The sequence below is a fragment of the Chlorocebus sabaeus genome, chromosome 18, assembly GCF_047675955.1.
Source record: "Chlorocebus sabaeus isolate Y175 chromosome 18, mChlSab1.0.hap1, whole genome shotgun sequence".
NCBI classification, from domain to species: domain Eukaryota; kingdom Metazoa; phylum Chordata; class Mammalia; order Primates; family Cercopithecidae; genus Chlorocebus; species Chlorocebus sabaeus.
The window spans coordinates 58,588,325-58,609,170 of record NC_132921.1 but is presented as its reverse complement, the minus strand read 5'-3'; the positions used below and the strand labels follow the sequence as shown (position 1 = coordinate 58,609,170).

At 40.4% G+C, this 20,846-nt stretch overlaps 1 protein-coding gene across 2 annotated transcripts in view; it reads right to left on the bottom strand.

The window, feature by feature from the left end:
* Window positions 1-20,846, bottom strand: part of OSBPL1A (oxysterol binding protein like 1A) — a 228,913-nt gene that overhangs the window by 118,858 nt on the left and 89,209 nt on the right. For both annotated transcript variants that reach the window (XM_007974412.3, XM_037982433.2), the window contains 2 exons: window positions 20,627-20,708; window positions 5,231-5,337 (listed from right to left, as the gene is read on the bottom strand). In XM_007974412.3, coding sequence (XP_007972603.3) covers window positions 5,231-5,337; window positions 20,627-20,708 — 189 coding nt within the window. The remainder of the gene's footprint in view (window positions 1-5,230; window positions 5,338-20,626; window positions 20,709-20,846) is intronic.

The following is a 20,846-nucleotide window of genomic DNA, read 5'->3' as shown; positions in this document are numbered from 1 at the left end:
GTAGAGACAAGGTTTCACCATGTTGGTCAGATTGGTCTCGAACTCCTAACCTCGGGTGATCCACCTGCCTCAGCCTCCCAAAGTGCTGGGATTACAGGCATGAGCCACCGTGCCTGGCTGGCACCACTCTCATTCCAGGCATACAGTTGGGTCACAGCTCTTCAACAGTCAGGAGATTTAACATGAAATATGTATAAAACACTTGATAAGTGAGCTTATACTAACTTTAAATGGGCAGTTCTTACCTTGGAAAAATTGGTATGACTAACATCAAGGAAGCTCGATAGTACACAAAATGAGGAGGGCATCGTCTGGCAAGGAAAACTACAGAAACAAATATAATTCCAGAAACCAGTTTCTGGCATTTTGAATGGAACTCTCAGACCAGGCTAAGAAAGACCCAGCACTCACATTCTGTTATACCGTTTCCAAGACAACCACCCTAAAAACAGTATCTAGGTTTTTCTTCAACCACAAACTTTACAAAGTATTTTATATATTGCCATTTTCTCAACAGCATAAGCAGTTTTTTTGTTTGTTTTCTGTTTTGTTGAGACAGAGTTTCGCTCTTGTTGCCCAAGTTGGAGTACAATGGCCCAATCTCGGCTCACTGCAACCTCCGCCTCCCAGGTTCAACAGATTATCCTGCCTCAGCCTCCCGAGTAGCTGGGATTACAGGCGCATACCACCACACCCGGCTAATTTTTTGTATTTTTAGTAGAAACGGGGTTTCACCATGTTAGCCAGGCTGGTCTCTAACTCCTGACCTCAGGTGATCCATCCCCCCTCAGCCTCCCAAAGTGCTGGGATTACAGGCATGAGCCACTAGGCTGTAGCAGTTTTACTTACAAATAAAATCTTCCTATAATAATGCCTCGTTTATTTACAGCTCCTATGAAAACCTCGATTATGTAGGTCATATCAGTACATCCTCAAATAAGCAAAAAAAAAACCCCACGTACCACAGAAATAGAAGGCACGAAGGCCTGCACACACTGGAACCCCCCAAGATTCTCATAGAGAGCCAGTTTACTCTGACTGGACATAATTTTATAGAGTTTGGTTATCTGGTTTTCTTTTTAATAAATAGGAGATTAGAAAGAGTAAATCAGAAGGCATCAGTGTTCCACTGCTAGAGGCAGGTACACAGTTAATTTGAAAAATCAAGAGAAGTAATTTCTAAAAACCTATAAAGAGCAAACAAGAGCTCAAAAAGCATTGGCAGGACCAGGCCATTTAGTAGAAAAACACAGACTCATATAAACATTATCCCCTGAGGGCATCTCTGTACTAAGGCACAGAATAATTATTGACATGCAAAAGGCCAATCTTGAGACACCTAGAAAATGTAAAATTATGGCCTGACAAGGGCTTATAAAAAAAAAAATGAAAGAAACATAAAATTAAGTTGTAAAATTTTAGATTAAGAAGTAAATGTGGAACATTTAGAATAACAGCCATCAAAAAAGACTAGAATAAAAACAGCGTTGCTGCTGTGGGGGCTGGGGTCACTTACATCTACCGGATCCCTGTTTTGTGCCAGTCCCCACAGAGGTGTTTTACCAATATGATTGCATTTACTCTTCAAAACAATCCCTTTGGTTGGTCACCATCTTAAATAGGAGATTGTATTTTAAAACCGAGTCAAAGAGAGTCAATAGCAGAGCCAGGAATTAGACCCAGGTCTGTAGGTCTTCAAAGCTTATGTCTGCTCTTTTAACAAAATTTCCAGATAAGAGAAATGTAATTTATAATGCCAGATAAACAAGGTATTACAGCACATAATTACACCACTCTGACCTCGATTACGCTGTTAAATTCCTATGTTGTAATCCTTATGCATTTGAAAGACTAACTTTAGAAATGCCACTTACCTTTCAAATATTTTGCAGTGCCTTCTCACTGTTTATCTTATTGTTGAGAAGGAAATCCATGGATTCTAAGTGTTTCATGGAGTTGACATTTCATATAATTACTCAGAAGATATCTTAAATATATTCCAAAAGTTTGAAACATTAAATGCTAGTTACTAAACAGAATACTGTGTTCCACGCACTATGCTAACATACTCTATATATGTATCATGCATCTACATATAGTTGATGCCCACACCCAACTCTGAGGTGTTTATTTTCATTTTACAGAAGCTTGTCCCACAGTTGGAGAAAAGTTAGAGAAAGACTGAGATTTAAAACGGGTCCATCGGCCGGGCGCGGTGGCTCAAGCCTGTAATCCCAGCACTTTGGGAGGCCGAGACGGGCGGATCACGAGGTCAGGAGATCGAGACCATCCTGGCTAACACGGTGAAACCCTGTCTCTACTAAAAATACAAAAAAAAACTAGCCGGGCGAGGTGGCGGGCGCCTGTAGTCCCAGCTACTCGGGAGGCTGAGGCAGGAGAATGGCGTGAACCCGGGAGGCGGAGCTTGCAGTGAGCTGAGATCCGGCCACTGCACTCCAGCCTGGGTGACAGAGCAAGACTCCGTCTCAAAAAAAAAAAAAAAACAAAACAAAAAAAAACGGGTCCATCAGACTTTCAGACCCGTGCTTGCTACATGGTTTCCCTTATTTAAAAGATGAGCACAAGGTTCAGAGAACTGAAGTAGCCGTGTCATTTAAATAACAAGGATGGAAACACAACAGGATCATTCCAATGACAGTGGTCAAATAAAAGTTCTTTAGACAATGCTACTTCCTCCCAAAACAAGGTAAATCCAAAGTTACACAAATAAAAGCTCCAAGATACTATCAGAAAAGAGAGGCTACAAATGTTCATTAGTTAAGATCTTGAGATAACTGTTAACTTTTTATTCAGGGCTTACTTTGTGTCTGGTACTATGCTAAGTATTTTGCTTACATTATCTTATTTAATCCTCATGATAAATTTAAGAGGCTAAAAGAGGTCAGTTAGCCTAAACTTTAGGTTAACACTCTTGCACATCTAGATTTTTACAAAGAGAAAGAATCAGGCTATTTTTTAAGCAGATAGTTTAAAAAATAGAATAGGTTGATTGCTTCAGAAATCAAACATGCACCAACATAACATGTTACTTCCAGTCTAATGTTCAGCCTTAAAACCACACATCTCTAGAACAAAAAAGCTATCGATACATCCATTAGGTAGCACATAAGAGAAGTGAGTGAAATGTGGTTTTACAATGTACTACATATGTCATGAATCCTATGATATCATAAGTTTTTAATGTCAAAGATATTCTGAATGCAACCATCCTGGTCAGATTTATTTAGAACACTAAATCATCTGTTATTTAAATAAACTTGCACATGAAATTTGCAAACCACCAAAAATAGAAGTACTGAGGAGGGATATTTTCAAACAGTATTAAAAAATCAATCATTTGAAATGTTTAATGAACAATTATGTTTTCCTGTGATAGTTAATATAATTCTATTAAAAGACTTTTGGTAAGTTTGTTTTAAATGATTATTATTTCCATATTTGTCTTATTTTCCAAATAAATTAATATGTGGAATTGGTGCTACATACAGCAAACACAGTATTTAAAAATTTGTATATGCTCGCCATGGTGGCTCATGCCTGTAATCCTAGCACTTTGAGAGGCCGAGTGGGCAAATGGCTTGCATCCAGGAGTTCAAGACCAACCTGGGCAACATAGAAAGGCCCATGTCTTTAAAAAAAAAAAAAAAAAGCAAAAATTAGCTGGGCATCATGGTGCAGGCCAGTAGTCCCAGCTACTTGTGAGGCTGAGGTGGGAGGATCACTTGAGCCCAGGAGGCAGAGGCTGCAGTGAGCCTTGACTGTGCCACTGCACTCCAGCCTGGGCAACACAGTGAGACCCTGTGAAATTGTATATGAATTCATAAGGATCCCTTTCTAATCATGAGGAAATAAAATTTTAGATCTTTACTTATTAGAGGAAAATATATAAAAGCAATTTCATCTCTCTTTTTACTGAAACCTAATCTCTAACCAAAAGTACAAGTAAACTAAAACAATAAGAAATTTGGTATCTTAATCTAAAATACTGAAGATTAGACATATATATAAAAATTAACAAAATAGAAAAGAAAGCCTATTGACACTTGACTTACATTGAAATCATAAAAATGAGGGGGAAAACAGCAAAACAAGAAAAATCCTAATTCTGGCAACTAAAATACATCTTTGTAACTTTTCAATCCTTTGAAAAAGAATCACTAATAACTCAGCATACAACATACCACTCTTACTCATATTTAGTTTTCTTTTTTTTTTTTTTTTTGAAACAGGGTCTCACTCTGTCACCCAGGCTGGAGTACAGTAGCGTGATCTCGGCTCACTGCAGCCTCCACCTCCCGGGTTCAAGCGATTCTCTGGCTAATTTTTGTTTTGAGACAGAGTCTACTCCATCACCCAGGCTGGAGTGCAGTGGTGCAATCTCAGCTTACTGCAACCTCTGCCTCCCAGGTTCAACCAATTCTCGTGCCTCAGCCTCCCAAGTAGCTGGATTACAGGTGTGCGCCACCACGCCTGGCTAATTTTTGTATTTTTAGTAGAGATGGGGTTTCATCATGTTGGCCAGACTGGTCTCGAACTCCTGACCTCAAGTGATTGCTTGCCTCAGCCTTCCAAAGTGTTAAGATTACAGGCGTGAGCCACCGCACCTGGTCTAATTTTTGTATTTTTTGGTAGAGACGGGGTTTCATCATGTTGGACAGGCTGGTCTCGAACTCCTGACTTCAGGTGATCTGCCCGCCTCAGCCTCCCAAAATGCTGGAATTACAGGCATGATCCACCATGCTCAGCCCTTACTCATATTTAGAAAAGCAAATGGCAAACTGTTGAAGGGTAAGAGAGTGAGGGGAAAGAACACAAAAAATATTTAATCCATTGAGCTTAGTTTACTTAGATAAGTATGATAGTACTCTATTTCCTAAATAAAAGTATTTTTTTAATGTAAAGACCTTCCGTTTCTAGAATATTTTCACATCTCTGTTATTGAAGTGTCACAACAATCCTGAGTTGATCAACTTTAAGTATACTTATTAAATATGGCTACATCAACAAATTCAAAAGATATGAACACAAGTTATTTCATCCTGCTTAATCAATAATAAATAAGTTCTAAATTTTGGTGACAAATGAAGCTTTCCTTTGTCAATACTAATATTTTCCTACCTTTGAACAATTTGAAAGCAATGACTTCATGGACAACCATGCATGCAACATCCAAACAATCATTTTACAAATTCAATTCTGAGCTACCTACCCTTTCTTGTTCAGTGAAGAGATTAAGGCAATCACTCAAAGCTACACAAGTTTCTCTAGAAGCTTCTGAGACAACTTCAACTTTCTGAAGAAATGATGGAAGCATTTCTATAAATAAAAGAATAAATACAGTGAGTGGGATTTTAAGGAATCTTAAGGTTAACTAAGACCACAAAAATACTCTTATATCTATTAACCTCATCTTTCCATCTAGCTATCTTAAGCAAAACATGTATGTTTATTTTCTTTCTTTCTTTTTTTTTTTCCTTGAGACGGAGTCAGCTCTGTTGCCCAGGCTGGAGTACAGTGGTACAATCTTGGCTCACTACAACCTCTGCCTCCTGGCTTCAAGCAATTCTTCTGCCTCAGCCTCCCGAGTAGTTGGGACTACAGGCGCGTACCACCACACCCAGCTAATTTTTGTATTTTTAGTAGAGACGGGGTTTCACCATATTGGCCAGGCTGACCTCGAACTCCTGACCTCGTAATCTGCCCACCTCAGTCTCCTCAAGTGCTGGGATTACAGGTGTGAGCCACTGCGCCCGACTTTTTTTTTTTTTTTTTTTTTTTGAGGCAGAGTCTCACTCTGTGGCCCAGGCTGGAGTACAGTGGAGTAATCTCGGCTTATTGTAACTCCACCTCCTGGGTTCAACAGATTTTCTTGCCTCAGCCTTCAGAGTAGATGGGACTACAGGCACACGCTATCATGCCTGGCTAATTTTTTTTTTGTATTTTCAGTAGAGATGGGGTTTCACAACATTGGCCAGGCTGGTCTCGAACTCCTGACCTCAGATGATCCTCCCACCTTGGCCTCCCAAAGTGCTGGGATTACAGGCGTGAGCCACTGAGCCCAGCATCATGTATTTCTTGGGCATCATTATTAAGCACACACTTTATTTAGGGCACATAAATTGGTACAGAAAAAGAAAGAATGAAGCCTTATCCTAGAAAGGTCTATACCCTAAAACAGGAGTCTCCAAACCCGGGCTGCAGACCAGTACTGGTCTGTGGTCCTGCTAGGAACCCGGCCACACAGCAAGAGGTGAGTGGAGGGTGAGTGAGCATCACCACCTGAGCTCTGCCTCGTGTCAGATCAGTGGCTGCATTAGATTCTCACCAGAGCACGAACCCTATTGCGAACTGTGTATATGAGGGATTTAGGTCGTGGGCTCCTTATGAGAATCTAATGCCTGATGATCTGAGGTAGAACAGTTTGAGCCCAAAACCATCTCCCCAGCCCCACTCCCACCCCTACCCCCGAGTCCATGGAAAAATTGTATTCCACAAAACCAGTCCCTGGTGCCAAAAAAGTTGGGGAGCACTGCCCTACAAGAAGCACCAAGACAAAAAAAAAAAGTTTATAGGAATTAAATAACAACGTAATGTTTAAGAAAAACAACTGACAAGAAGGACAGCGCTCCTTATAAAACATTAAAATTTCCTTTGTAGATAAGTAATTTTCTTCAAAAGCAAGTACTAAAAAGAAACAAAAATAATTCTGTAGTTATCATGGTGGTTAACATATCTGAAAACAGCATTAACTCTACTTCCTATTTGAATCACTGTTTGGCATAAGTAGGTCTTTTCACTCTCAAAAATGTGTTCCTATGAAGGTCCAGTACCATTGAGTATATGTTTAAGTTGGGAATAAAGAAATGGTATTATCAGTATATGCCCTGGTCCTCTAAAGAAAACCTTAACCCATTTACTCATTAAAAATAAAAAACAAAAACAAAATATTGACAAGAGGAAGGTGCAAAGTGTATATATATCACTTAAAAACAAGTAAAGTATTATGTCCAGATTAATGCAAAATAAATGTACTTAGTGAAATGGTTTCTGATATTTTGTTAATTATACATTAAGATACTTTAAATCTGTCCCTGCCATCAGATAAAAATCTTAACATTTAAGAAATCTTTTCATCAAAAAATAACTAAAAGGTGAGGACAGAACAAGATTTGTTAAAAGACACAAGATTACAGCTAGGGCGAGGCAGGGTGGCTTATGTGTGTAACCCCAGCACTGTGAGAGGCCAAGGTAAAAGGATCACTTGAGGCCAGGATTTCAAGACTAGCCTGAGCAAAGAAGTAAGGCTTCATCTCTACAAAAAATTTAAAAATTAGCTGGGCATGGTAGTGTGCACCTGTAGTCTCAGCTACTTGGGAGGCTGAGGCAGGAGGATCACTTGAGCCCAGGAGTTCAAGTTTTCTATACTACTGTTCAAGACCAGTATGGCCAACATGGTGAAACCCCATCTCTACTAAAAATACAAAAATCAGCTGGGCATGGTGGTGGGCGCCTGTAATCCCAGCCACTCGGGAGACTGAGGCAGGAGAATCGCTTCAACCCGGGAGGCGGAGGTTGCAGTGAGCGGAGATGGTGCCACTGCACTCCAGCCTGGGAGACAGAGTGAGACTCCGTCTCAAAAAAATATATATATATTTATATATATATATACACACACACACATATATGGATATGAAGGCCAAATGATATTTTACCACAGTTTACATCTTACAAAATACATCTTACAGAATAGTTTTCTCTTGTTAGCTTCTTTAATAAAGCCCAACTAATTGAAAACTACCATATTCTAAAACAAATTTGACTTTACAGACTTTATTTTCCATTTTGAACCTCTGATACACATTGTGAAGATTTATTCTCTACTTAGTTGCTAAATAGCAAAAGAGAGTACCATATGCTAGGTGCCATATGACTTAAATAGTGCCTGAACAGATGTCGCAACACGAACTGTGGACCAAGTACTGAGGAGATGTACCAGAAGAAACAGACACAGCCTATGCCTTCCATAAATTTTCTGGGTAATCTAGTAATTTTCCACTTTCAGGGCATAAATGACAGGAAGATAGAAGCATAACCATTCATAGATATAGTTCTTTTATTAAACATCATAAGCTTAATCATCCTGTTTTTGCCTGTTTTAGATAGTTCATAAACTTTAGATACTTGTTAACATGAAGAAACATTAATTGTCCAAATACATGCTTAGGAATACTTACAAATGTTTGAAAATACTGGTTCTGCAAGGTTTCAAAAAATATTCCAGATATATGTATGTGTACATACATATATATAAAGAGGTTTTCATAAGAATCCACCATTAAGAGAATGTCGAATTCTTTTGTCCAAAAGAGTTAAATGTTACCTCATTTCTCTGACAATCTAGTGTTAAAACAAGATTTTTGAAGTGAACTTCCACAGTGGAACAGTTTAAGAATTGCTGAACCTTGCCGTATGCCACACTGCAGTGCAGCACATCAGGGTCCATTCAACTCGCACTGGCACGTTTCTTATAGAAAGATGTTTACATAATGTTAATTTAAAAAAATTAAAATTGCTAAGCTTCTAGAAAAGTGACCAACTGGGAATCACTGCAAATATGTTTTAGCTGGTTAATATTTAGAGACTAAACTGTCATGAATAAATGCAAAAAGGCCACTATGTTGCCTTATTTGGCCTGCTATAAGAATTTGATGCTGTTGATTTTCAGGAAAAACATTATTTTTTGTACTAAAAATGTTTTTAAAGTCATGAAAGCTGTGAGAAGATCGTATTGGAAAAGCTTAACTTTAGAGACATAAAAAGCTCACAATCTGTTGTTTTTCATGATTACACTGAACAATTTTTAATTGGGTACGTTTTTAAAACAGTGGGAAGACACTTTCTTTATGTGAACAAATTAACCCCTTGTACAGACAACCTCCACTGTTATCCTAGTGTAAAAAAAAAGTCCACATTTCCTTAGCCTAACATTTAAGATGCTCAATAAACTAAATTTGTTTCAGCCAGATTGCTCTCCTGGAAATGTTTGTTTACCTAAAAAGTCTTCAAAATATTGTTGAATACTGGATGTTGAATGCTGAATACTGAAATCTTACTTGAACATTGGAAATAATTATCCATATTCAGAAGTTTCCCTACTTGACAAAAAAAAAATTATTTTCTTTCAAGGCCTAGTTCAAATGCCGTTCTCCCCCAGGAAGCCTTCCTTAAATATCACTGTGGAGATTGGGTGCAGTGGCTCATGCCTGTAATGCCAACACTTTGGGAGGTCAAGGCAGGAGGATCACTTGAGCCCAGGAGTTCAACGTTGCAATGAGCTATGACCACACCACTGCACTTCAGCCTGTGTGACAGAGCAAGACCCTGTCTCTAAAAACAACAACAAAATATCACCATGGGACACGACAGTAGCTGCTCCTGGACTCCAACAGCGGCCACACGCACTTGTCATAGGGGCATGAGGCATTGTACGTATGTTGTCTCTCTGCAACCCTCTGTAAACTCTCAACCTCCTTATCTCCATCCAAACACCAAGCTTTGCCCAAATAAAACCTCTCAAATATTTATTAAATGAATAAGAAAACTAATAAAATATCTCATTCCACACTTTGCTACCATAATTCTTTTAATGTAAAATATAATCTGAATCCAAATAGCTTCAAGTTATTATATTTCACCTTAAAATAATTATGGTCCTTTAGTTTAAAAATGTGAAATGAAAACTTTTTCATTTATATTACTATGGGTTGATTGATTACGGCAGATTGAGAAATAAGTAATTTTTAACTACATTTTGTTTTTTACTTGTGGCACAAGAAAATATATTTTGCAGCCAGGCATGGTGGCTCACGCCTGTAATCCCAGCACTTTGGGAGGCTGATCACGAGGTCAGGAGACACAGACCATCCTGGCTAACACGGTGAAACCTCGTCTCTACTAAAAATACAAAACAATTAGCCAGGCCTGGTGGCAGGCGCCTGTAGTCCCAGCTACTCCGGAGGCTGAGGCAGGAGAATGGCGTGAACCCAGGAGGCGGAGCTTGCAGTGAGCCAAGATCGTGCGGCTATACTCCAGCCTGGGTGACAGAGCGAGACTTCGTCTCAAAAGAAAAAAAAAAATATATATATATATATACATATATATATATATATATATATATATATATTTGCCTGTTTTTGAACATTTAACTGAAATATTTCCATCATTTGGGACAAGTATTTAAAAGAAAAAAACTGGATGAAGTCATTTTATTTCCCCATCCTTGCCCTTCTGGTAATGGTGCTGCCTTGAATATGTATGTGGCTTTTTAAAATAATTAAACACAAACAGGAGAGAGACTAAATAATCCAAAAACTACAAAATCTAGTGACAAAGCTAAAGATCAGAGAAAATACAGAAAATAACAACAAAATGGGATGATTTCTTTTCTGTGGTGTAAAAAAATGCAATACATAATGACTTTATACATGAAAGACCTGATCTAACCTGAATGAGCAAAGTCCATTTTAAAATGGACTTTCAAGGCCGGGCATGGTGGTTCGCACCTGTAATCCCAGCACTTTGGGAGGCCGAGGTGTGCGGATCACCTGAGGTCAGGAATTCGAGACCAGCCTGGCTAACATAGTGAAACCTCGTGTCCACTAGAAATACAAAAATTAGCCGGGCGTCGTAGTGTGCACCTGTACTCCTAACTACCCAGGAGGCTGAGGCAAGAGAATCACTTGAACCCAGGAGGCAGAGGCTGCAGTCAGCCAAGGTCGCACCACTGCACTCCAGCCTGGGTGACAGAGCAAGACTCCGTCTCAAAAAATAAATAAAATGGACTTTCATATCAGATTGGAATTATATAAATGCTTCAATGAAAATCAGTACTCTTTTCAAAACAGGGAAACAATGTTTGCACATAAAAATCAACTAATCTTCTAAAAACTTCAACTCCATAAAACTATAACTTGAAAAATATCAAAAGAGGTCATGCTGAAAGACATAAAAATATAAATCTATTTTTTGTTGAAATTAAAATGACTACCTTGAATACAATCATCCACTGAAGAAGTACTTCTGACCATTTTATCTATATATCTACATCTATATAATTTACATTCATTACACTGGAGGATATAAAATACATAGCTCAAAGTGCCATGTATTAAATGACTAATAAAAAGATAATATCAGGGATGTTGTGAAACATAACTAGCAAATTGTGCATGCTTTTAAAAAACATTAAAATTTCAGAGGCCAGGCACGTCAGCTCAGGTCTGTAATCCCAGCACTTTGGGAGGCCGAGGCGGGCGGATCACGAGGTCAGGAGTTCAAGACCATCCTGGCCAACATGGTGAAACCCTGTCTCTACTAAAAATACAAAAAAAAAAAAAAAAAAAAAGCTGAGCATGGTGGCGCATGCCTGTAATCCCAGCTACTCAGGAGACTGAGGCAGGAGAATTGCTTGAACCGGGACCCGCGAGGCAGAGGTTGCAGTGAGCAGAGATCGCGCCACTGCACTCCAGCCTGGGATACAGAGCAAGACTCCGTTTCAAAAAAAAAAAATTAAAATTTCAGAGAAGAGCATTGTTATTATGGACTAGAGTAATCTATAGTTTGATGAAAAGATGTTGCACTTGAGTTGGATCTTAAAGAACAAGGAACATTTTTTTATTGCTAAATATAAACCCAATAAAACAAACACTTCTAACATAGAGTGCCAAAAATACTAGTCCTAAGGGAAGATAGCTTCAGAATTATGATCAATGAGAAGTCTAGCAAGGTGATAAGTTTTCATCTGCCAGTTATGGAGTGGCAATCGCGTGGCAGGCACCAGCTAGGTGCTGGAGAAAAAGGGGTAAGTAGGACAGACAGTCTTTGTTTTTACAGAGCTTGCTGTCTAGCAAGGAAAATGGAAAATAAAACAATTCCTATTGAAAGAATGACACTGATCAAAGGGAGACTTCAGAAGAGTAAGAGGAGAGGGATATTTATTTGGAAAAAATAAAATAATTACATTTAAAAATTTAGAAAAGAGTACAAGTCACAAAGACCTAGAGTCAAACAAAACAGGAAAGAAGCCAGCAGAACTACAGAATGTGTTTTGCACTCTCTTGCAAATGAGAATGAAGTGAGGCAATGAGGAAGATTAATTTTAATCAAACCGAGTAAAATCTTCATCAGAGGGTATAATTGGATTTGCATCACTTCTGATTGAATTGTCCAATGGGTTCCTCACCTTATGGTAATGGCCTTATGAGAAAAACAGAGTGAATGAAGTAAATGGTAACTAGGGTTGAGCCACATATGATCTAGAAAGGGCCACCTGTGGCCAAGGTCAAGGGAGGAGTCTTGGGAAGATCTGTGCCACAAAGAATAAGGCGCAGAACTGGATGACACATTAGAGTTAATCCACTCTGAGTGCTTGAGAGAGCTTCAGGGTATGACGCTTGCCTGTCTTCTAGACTTTGGCAGAAGTGGGCTGGGCATGGTGGCTCACGCCTGTCATCCCAGCACTTTGGGAGGCCAAGGCAGGCAGATCACCTGAGGTCAGGAGTTCCAGACCAACCTGGCCAACACGGCGAAACCCTGTCTCTACTAAAAACACAAAAATTAGCTGGGTGAGGTGGTACTTCCCTGTAATCCCAGCTAGTCGGGAGGCTGAGGCAGGAGAATTGCTTGAACTGGGAGGCAGAGGTTGCAATGAGCTGAGATCATGCCACTGCACTCCAGCCTGGGCAACACAGAGAGATTCTGTCTCAGAAATTAAAATAAAATAAAATAAAATAAAATAAAATAAAATAAAATAGACTTTGGCAGAAGTGAAAGTGAGCAATAAATCACTTAGTCTCATAGCCACACTGTCTCACCTATTGGACTCTTCAATCTTGCTGCCTGAAAGAAAGCTTGGACCAAAGACAGAAGCTCGCTCTCCAGTGCCCTGTAAAACACAACTGAATAGGGGCAACTGTTGTGGCCTGTACCTTTGCTTGCTCTTCCTGTCCCTTCTAACACCTGAGGAGGCTGGGCCTGCCCAGAGAGAGAAACGGAAACAGGAAGCATTACATTAAAGAGTGGCTGGTGCTATGGTAGAGAAAGTGCAAGGTGATCCGAAAACACGTAAGAACATTTAGCCTAGTCTTAGAGAAGTTAAGGAGAAGTTTCTGAAAACTACATGTAAAAGACTAGAAAAAGTGATTTCCTACCTTGGAAACAACATATGCTAAGACCCAAAAGCATGAGAAAAGGTCACTGTTGCTGCACAGAGTGTAGAAGGAAGGAAGGAAGGAATAGCTAACAGAGGAAGCAGCTGAAGTGAGTAGACACACAGGTCATAAAGTCAGTCAACTTAGAGTTTAGATTATACCCTAAGGCACTGAATGCGTCTGTTAAGGATGTGACAATTCCAATTTGTGTTTCAGAAGCATCTAACTACTCCGTGGAATATTCCATGGAGGTAAATGAAGGAATATAAGAGTGGAGGCAGGACTGGGTGCGGTGGCTCACACCTGTAATCCCAGCACTTTGGGAGGCCAAGGCAGGCGGATCACCTGAGGTCAGAGGTTCAAGACCAGCCTGGTCAACATGGTGAAACACTGTCTCTACTAAAAATACAAAAATTAGCTGGGCATGGTGGCATGTACCTGTAATCCCAGCTTCTTGGGAGGTTGGGGCAGGAGAATCCCATGAACCCAGAAGGCAGAGGTTGCAGTGAGCCGAGATTGGCCGTTGCACTCCAGCCTGGGTGACAGAGCAAGACTCTGCCTCAAAAAAAAAAAAAAAAAAAAGAATGGAGGCAGTGTGGTCAGCCAAGAAGTTGTGGTAATCAATGGGAAAGATGGCTATGGCCTATTTTAGCATAATGGTAGGGGGCCATAGGAAGAGAAACAAAGTAGAGTGATATGAAGAGACAGGACTATCTATAGCCTGAACACACCCAATTTCAGCTAATCTTGGAAGCTAAGCAGGGTCAAGCCTGGTTAGTACTTGAATGGGAGAACTAATCAACAAAATATATTTGGAGAAAGAGGAAGTACAATGACTCTAAAGTTTGGTCTTGGGAAATTGAGTGAATTGATGATGTATTTTTGGTAATGAAGAACTGAAAGAACAAGGACAAGAAAAGAGAAGGGAAAAAACAACAGCAAAAAACGGAGATTTCTTTGTTGTGGAATGGAAACTCCTGCTCTACATCAATCCCACTCTACCCTTGAACTTCTGAATAGAAGACAATGAAGATTTAAACACTGCCTGAACTACAACAGCCAAGCTAATGTAATTGTCCTCAACAAATTCTACCTTACATTGTAGATCTGGTTATAAATCTGCAAATCTTCTCTTGTTCCTAGATCAAATGTTCAGGGGTCAACACTGAATTCTTGATATTCATTCCAGACTGTTTATTGTTTTTTCCTGTTTTTTTTTTTTTTTTTTTTTGAGATGGAGTTTGTCTCTGTCACCCAGGCTGCAATGCAATGGCATGATCTTGGCTCACTGTAACACCCCTGCCTCCTGGGTTTAAGCGATTCTCCTGCCTCAGGATCGAGTAGCTGGGATTACAGGCACACGCCACCACATTTGGCTAATTTTTGTATTTTTTAGTGGAGATGGGGTTTCGCCATGTTGAGCAGGCTGGTCTCAAACTCCTGACCGCAGGTGATCCGCCACGTCAGCTTCCCAAAGTGCTGGGATTACAGCGATGAGCCACCATGCCAACCTGTTTATTGGTTAAGAACATACTCTAGAGCCAGGCTGCCCAGGGCCAAATGCTAACTCTGATTTTTATAAGCTCTGTGACCTTAAGCAAGTTATATAAGCTCCCTGTGCTTCAGTTAACTTATCTGTTAAATGGAAAGAATAGTTGTATATACTGCATAGGGCTGTTATTAGGCACAAATAAGTTAATACAGATGCTCCCCAACTTACAATATTGTTATATCCCAATAAACCCACCATAAACTGAAAATGTCACTTTCACGCTATTGTAAAGTTGAAAAATTGTAAGTTGAACTATTGTAAGTTAGGGACTGTCTATACATCAACTACACAGTACAATGTACCAAAAAAGGATATATGTGTTTGCTTTATACTAGATAATATAAATTGTAGAGTATTGACATGTTTTATATTAGAAAGAGCATGGGATACTGGTGGTACCTGGCAGACTAGGCTGATGGGACCATCTCTCCAATCACAATCCATAAAGACACCGAATAAATCAGTAAAATAACATAGTGCAGAGTTTGAAAGAATAAAATCCCCAGATATGCTAGAAAGAAAGAAACAAACACAAGGCAAGGCTGATGCAACAGGCCTAACAAGTGATGCCTGGTAGTAAGGTCAAGCATAGAGGTGGGTGTCAGACAGAACATACACCCAGAGGATTAACAGATGAGCCCGGCCGGGCACAGTGGCTCACTCCTGTTAATCCCAGCACTTTGGGAGGACGAGGCAGATGGATTGCCTGAGCTCAGGAGTTCAAAACCAGCCTGGGTGACATGGTAAAACCCCGTCTCTACTAAAAATACAAAAGTATTTTTTTTTTTTTTTTAGTAGGTGTGGCGGTGTGTGCCTGTAGTCCCAGCTACTTGGGAGGCTGAGACAGGAGAATCGCTTGAACCCGGGAGGCAGAGGTTGCAGTGAGCCGAGATCACGCCACTGCACTCCAGCCTGGACAACAGAGTGATACTCTGTCTCCAAAAAACAACAAACAAACAAAAAGCCACAACAACAACAACAACAACAATAGATGAGGCTTTACAGCTACCTGAATGGAAGGTATTTGGCTTTGGCCTCCCAAATCAAGTGGGTAAGGCCTGGTAAGGGGGCAGACCCCTAGTGACAGTGGGAGTAGAAAACTGCCCTTGTGCTCAGGGATGCAGGGAAGAAGGACACTTTCTTGCCTGAGCTCTGGGTGAGAAACCTGAGAAACTGAAGCCCTTAGCTTGTAGCATACCTAGATATGAAATCCAAATTTAAAACTAGTAGCCCAGAAGCAGAGAAACCTTTACAGCCTCAACAGCAACACACACAAAACTACTCTATATGGACACCTCCAAACCCAAGAAGCAGGAAAAACAAAAACAAAACAAAATAAAACAAACAAACAAACAAACCACAAGCTCCACTGAAGATGAGCTCTCCATAAAGCCCATCTTGTGATGACCCATTGTGATGGACATTCAGCAGAAGAAACAAAAGACTTAGCTGTGCAACAACTTCACGTATAAAAACGTTCTGAAAAAAGGCTTTAAATTAATATGTCTGAAGTTATTAGAAATAAAATTAGAAATGCATGTAATGTAAAAGAACATGTCGCTATGGGGAGAAATAACAACTTTTTAAAACCACCGCCTAAAATTTCTAGAATTATAAAATACAGTCACTAAGATTAGAAAGTAGAAAGTCAAAAGATTAAACAGAAAAACAGACTAAATTGAGAAAGAAACTAAAGCTAGAAAATAGATCTGAGAAAAGTACTCAGAATGCAACAGAAAGAAATGGAATGAGAAATGAGGTAGGAGGATAGAATGAGAAGGCCCAACATATGTCTATTAAGAGTTCTGGCAGGAGAGAATATAAAGAATGATGAAGTAAAATTGGAAGACATAATAGCTAAAAACTTTTCTAACTTAAAGATAACAAATGAGTCCTTGAATTAAACAACAGAGTTTCAAACAAGCTACAGAACAACAAAATCCAAAACCAGAGACAGAATAAAACTGCAGAATACCAAAAACAAAGTGAAAATCTTTGCAGTAACAAGAGGGGAGAGGAAAAAAAAAACAAACAAACCCAGAGGGATTACCTCTAATCCCAGCACTGTGGGAGACTGAGGCGGGTGGATCATCTGAGGTCAGGAGACCAGCCTGGCCAACATGGTAAAACCCCGTCTCTACGTAAAAAGACCAAAAATTTAAAAATTAGCCGGGCGTGGTGGCGGGCACACCTGTAATCCCAGCTACTCAGGAGGCTGAGGCAGGAGAATCGCTTGAACCCAGGAGGCAGAGGTCGCAGTGAGCCGAGATCGCACCACTGCACTCCAGCCTGGGCAACAGCGAAACTCTGTCTCAAAAAGAAAAAAGAAAATATCAGAAGTCAGAAGAAGTTGCAATCGCATCTTCAAAATGCTAGTGGAAGATAACTATAACCCAGTGAGGGTGAAATAAAGATTTAGATAGGGTAGAAATTCTTCTACTCACAGACCCCCATTGAAATAATTACTCAAAGATTTGCCTCAGAAAAAAAAAAAAATAGTAGAATTCAGGGGAGAGGAGTAGGATATAAAAATCAGTGGCATTCCACAATTATGTGGAATCCCTCTTGGCAAAAGAATGCAAAATATGCCACAGTTTTGATGGTTTGTTCCCTATTTCATGTCTCTGAAAGGTCTCTTTGACTTGTACAATCTTCAAATTTACTAACTTGACAGAAATGTATTATTTGTTTCTCCCTGAGTTTGAGAGATCTAAGGTATAAATGTAAGCTAGATAAGTAGGACATTGATTTCATTCACTCATTCATCACACACACACACAGAGAAAGAGAGACGGCGAGAGACAGAGAGGAGAGAGAGACCCCCATCACACGCCAAGTTTTGTTGAGGTACCACAGATAATCAGCAAACAGGTAAAAATCCCTGCCCTAAAGTTTATACCCTGGTGGGAAAGGCAGGCAATCAACTACACACGCTCACAGGAAGTCTGATAAGTAACAAAGAGAAACTACGGCAAGGTAGAGGGGTAACAAGTGCTGAGGGGAGGTGAACTTCAGAGGATGAGGTATCAGCTAAGGGTCTCAGCAGGGAATAGCTGGCCTGCTCAAAGGTAACTGAGGTCCAGGCACAGTGGCTCACGCTTGTAATCCCAGTGCTTTGGAAGGCTGAAGCGGGTGGATCACTTGAGGTCAAGAGTTCGAGGCCAGCCTGCCCAACATGGTGAAACTCTGTCTCTACTAAAAATATAAAAGTTAGCAGGCATGGTGGCGGGCACCTGTGATTCCAGCTACTCAGTAGGCTGAGGCAGGAGAATCGCTTGAATCTGGGGGGCGGAGGTTGCAGTGAGCCAAGACTCACCACTGCTTTCAGCCTGGGCAACAGAGAGAGACACCTGTCTCAAAAAAAAAAAAAAAAAAAAAAAGAAGAAGAAGAAAGAACAACGTTAACTGAGAAGACTTTGAAAAAGAGATTGCTCACAAAGGTGAGGAGGGTTGAAGTAATAGAGACTGCCATGCGGGACACAGTTAACACCCTGGCACAGGGGGAGAGGATAGTATTGCTAAGCCCAGCAAGAGCTGGAGTCTAGAACAGGACAGTGGCCAGGTAGAGGAACCCGGCAGCACTGCGGAACCACAGTCCGACTGGAGGGAATGAAGATAAAGCCCTGAAACAATCTGGACAGAGCCTCCAATTTGCTGAATCCAATCACAAGTCCGAGGGCCAAGAAGCCCCAGGGCTGAGGCTGCAGTACACAGAGCAGGACAGAGCGAACCAGGAGAAGCAAACCAGCGCAGGAGGCCAGGAAAAGTCTCCGTGTGCAGGCACCTTTTGAAGAAAAGCCTTCCTGAAGAGGGAGCGGCTCATGACAAGCCCCAGGCAGGCATAGGGGCATAGGCCACTGAGAATGAACAGTGCTAAGTAATATAATATTCCAGCCTGCAACTAATAATCAAAATAACCTAACCACTGTCCTTCCCAAAGCTATCACTGCTGATAAAAATATATGTTTGTTCAACTGAAGTAAAGGGATGCCATAGGTACACTTGGACAGATACAGAATACTTATGGTCCATTTACTCTAACATTTCCTCACACTCCCTGGAAATATAGAAACTGAATCTTGGAATCGACTAAAGGAAACTAACATGTGATTAAAATAGTTAATCATGGCCGGGCATGGTGGCTCATGCCTGTAATCCCAGCTCTTTGGGAGGCCGAGGCGGGCGGATCACGAGGTCAGGAGATCGAGACCATCCTGGCTAACACAGTGAAACCCCGTCTCTACTAAAAATACAAAAAAATTAGCCAGGTGTGGTGGCGGGCGCCTGTAGTCCCAGCTACTTGGGAGGCTGAGGCAAGAGAATGGCGTGAACCCAGGAGGCAGGGCTTGCAGTGAGCCGAGATCATGCCACTGCACTCCAGCCTGGGAGGCAGAGCAAGACTCCATCTCGGGGAAAAAAAAAAAAAGTTAATCATAAACTCACAAATAACTACATCATTTATACTTTAGTGAAGTCATTTATATATGCGTCATGGCTGAAGTCTAAGCATCTGTTAAGAGTTTGAGAAAACATAATTTTTTAATTTACACAAGAATAGGCACCTTTTTCTCAATGCTTAAGTTTGATTTGTAGGCTTTTGTTTTTTCTTTTTTTTGAGACACAGTCTCCCTCTGTCGCCCAGGCTGGAGTGCAGTGGCATGACCTCAGGTCACTGCAATATCAGCCTTCCAGGTTCAAGCAATTCTCCTGCCTCAGCCTCTCGAGTAGATGGTTATAGGCATGTGTCACCATGCCCAGCTAATTTTTGTATCTTTAGCAGAAACAGGGTTTCACCATGTTGGCCAGGCTGGTCTTGAACTCCTGACCTCACGTGATCCACCCACCTTGGCCTCCCAAAGTGCTAGGATTACAGGTGTGAGCCACTGTGCCTGGCCTTGTAGGCTATTTATAGTCAACTCCTGATAACTCATAATAGAGAATGAAGATGTAAAAAGTTATTACTGAAAGGAAGATTAATAATTAGCTAGACAAGATCATATATACATTTGTAGAATCATAAAAGGCCAAGGCCTGAAAACAATCAACTTATTTATTTTAGGGATGAGGGCAGTGAAACTCGCAAGAGTTAAAAGTATTGTTCAAAGTAACAGTCAGTAAGTGGAAGTGTAAGGATTCAAGCCTAAGACATTCTGTGTGTGTGTGTGTGTGTGTGTGTGTGTGTGTGTGTGTGTGAGAGAGAGAGAGAGAGAGAGAGAGAGAGAGAGAGAGAGAAAGAGAGAGAGTCTTGCTCTGTCGCCCAGGCTAGGGTGCGCCGGCACAATCTCGGTTCACTGCAACCTCCGTCTCCTAGGTTCAAGCGATTCTCCTGCCTCAGCCTCCTGAGTAGCTAGGGTTACAAGCACATGCCACCACGTGTGGCTAATTTTTATATTTTTAGTAGAGACAGGGTTTCACAATGTTGGCCAGGCCGGTCTCGAACTCCTGACCTCACGTGATCCACGTGCCTTGGCCTCACAAAGTGCTGGGATTACAGGCATGAACCACCATGCCCGGCCTCAAGCTTTAGACATTCTGACTCCAAAACCCAAGTCTTCTGGGATTCATAAGCTGAATTCTCATTCTGTAGCCAAAATTAATTTACAGGCCAAAAACATTAACTTTAAATTAATTTTTTTAAAAAAGAATAAAAACATTAATCTCTAAAGCAGGCATCCTCTGTGAGTAGAAACTTTAAAATGCCCTTTTAGAATTTCAAAATAGTTTTATCAAATATAACTCTGAATTCAAAACCAAAAACTACTTAAAAATGAAGTCAAACAAAACTACAACGGCTCAATACCTGTGTGTTAAAGAGTGATTTTAGGGATAGTGCTTGTTTGTTTACCTTTAGCCATGTCACACTCCTTAATCATTTTGAGAAAGTTGGAAATTTCCCTATCTAGTCGCTGTTGGCATGACTGTGCTTTCTGCAAAAAAAGAGAAGACAAAATTAAAACAAACTAATAAAAGATTTTTACATTACTTATGCTTTAATGTTTCTACCAAAACTTTCAGTACATAGATTGATACACCATAAAAGAGACATATGTCTTACAGAGAAAAAA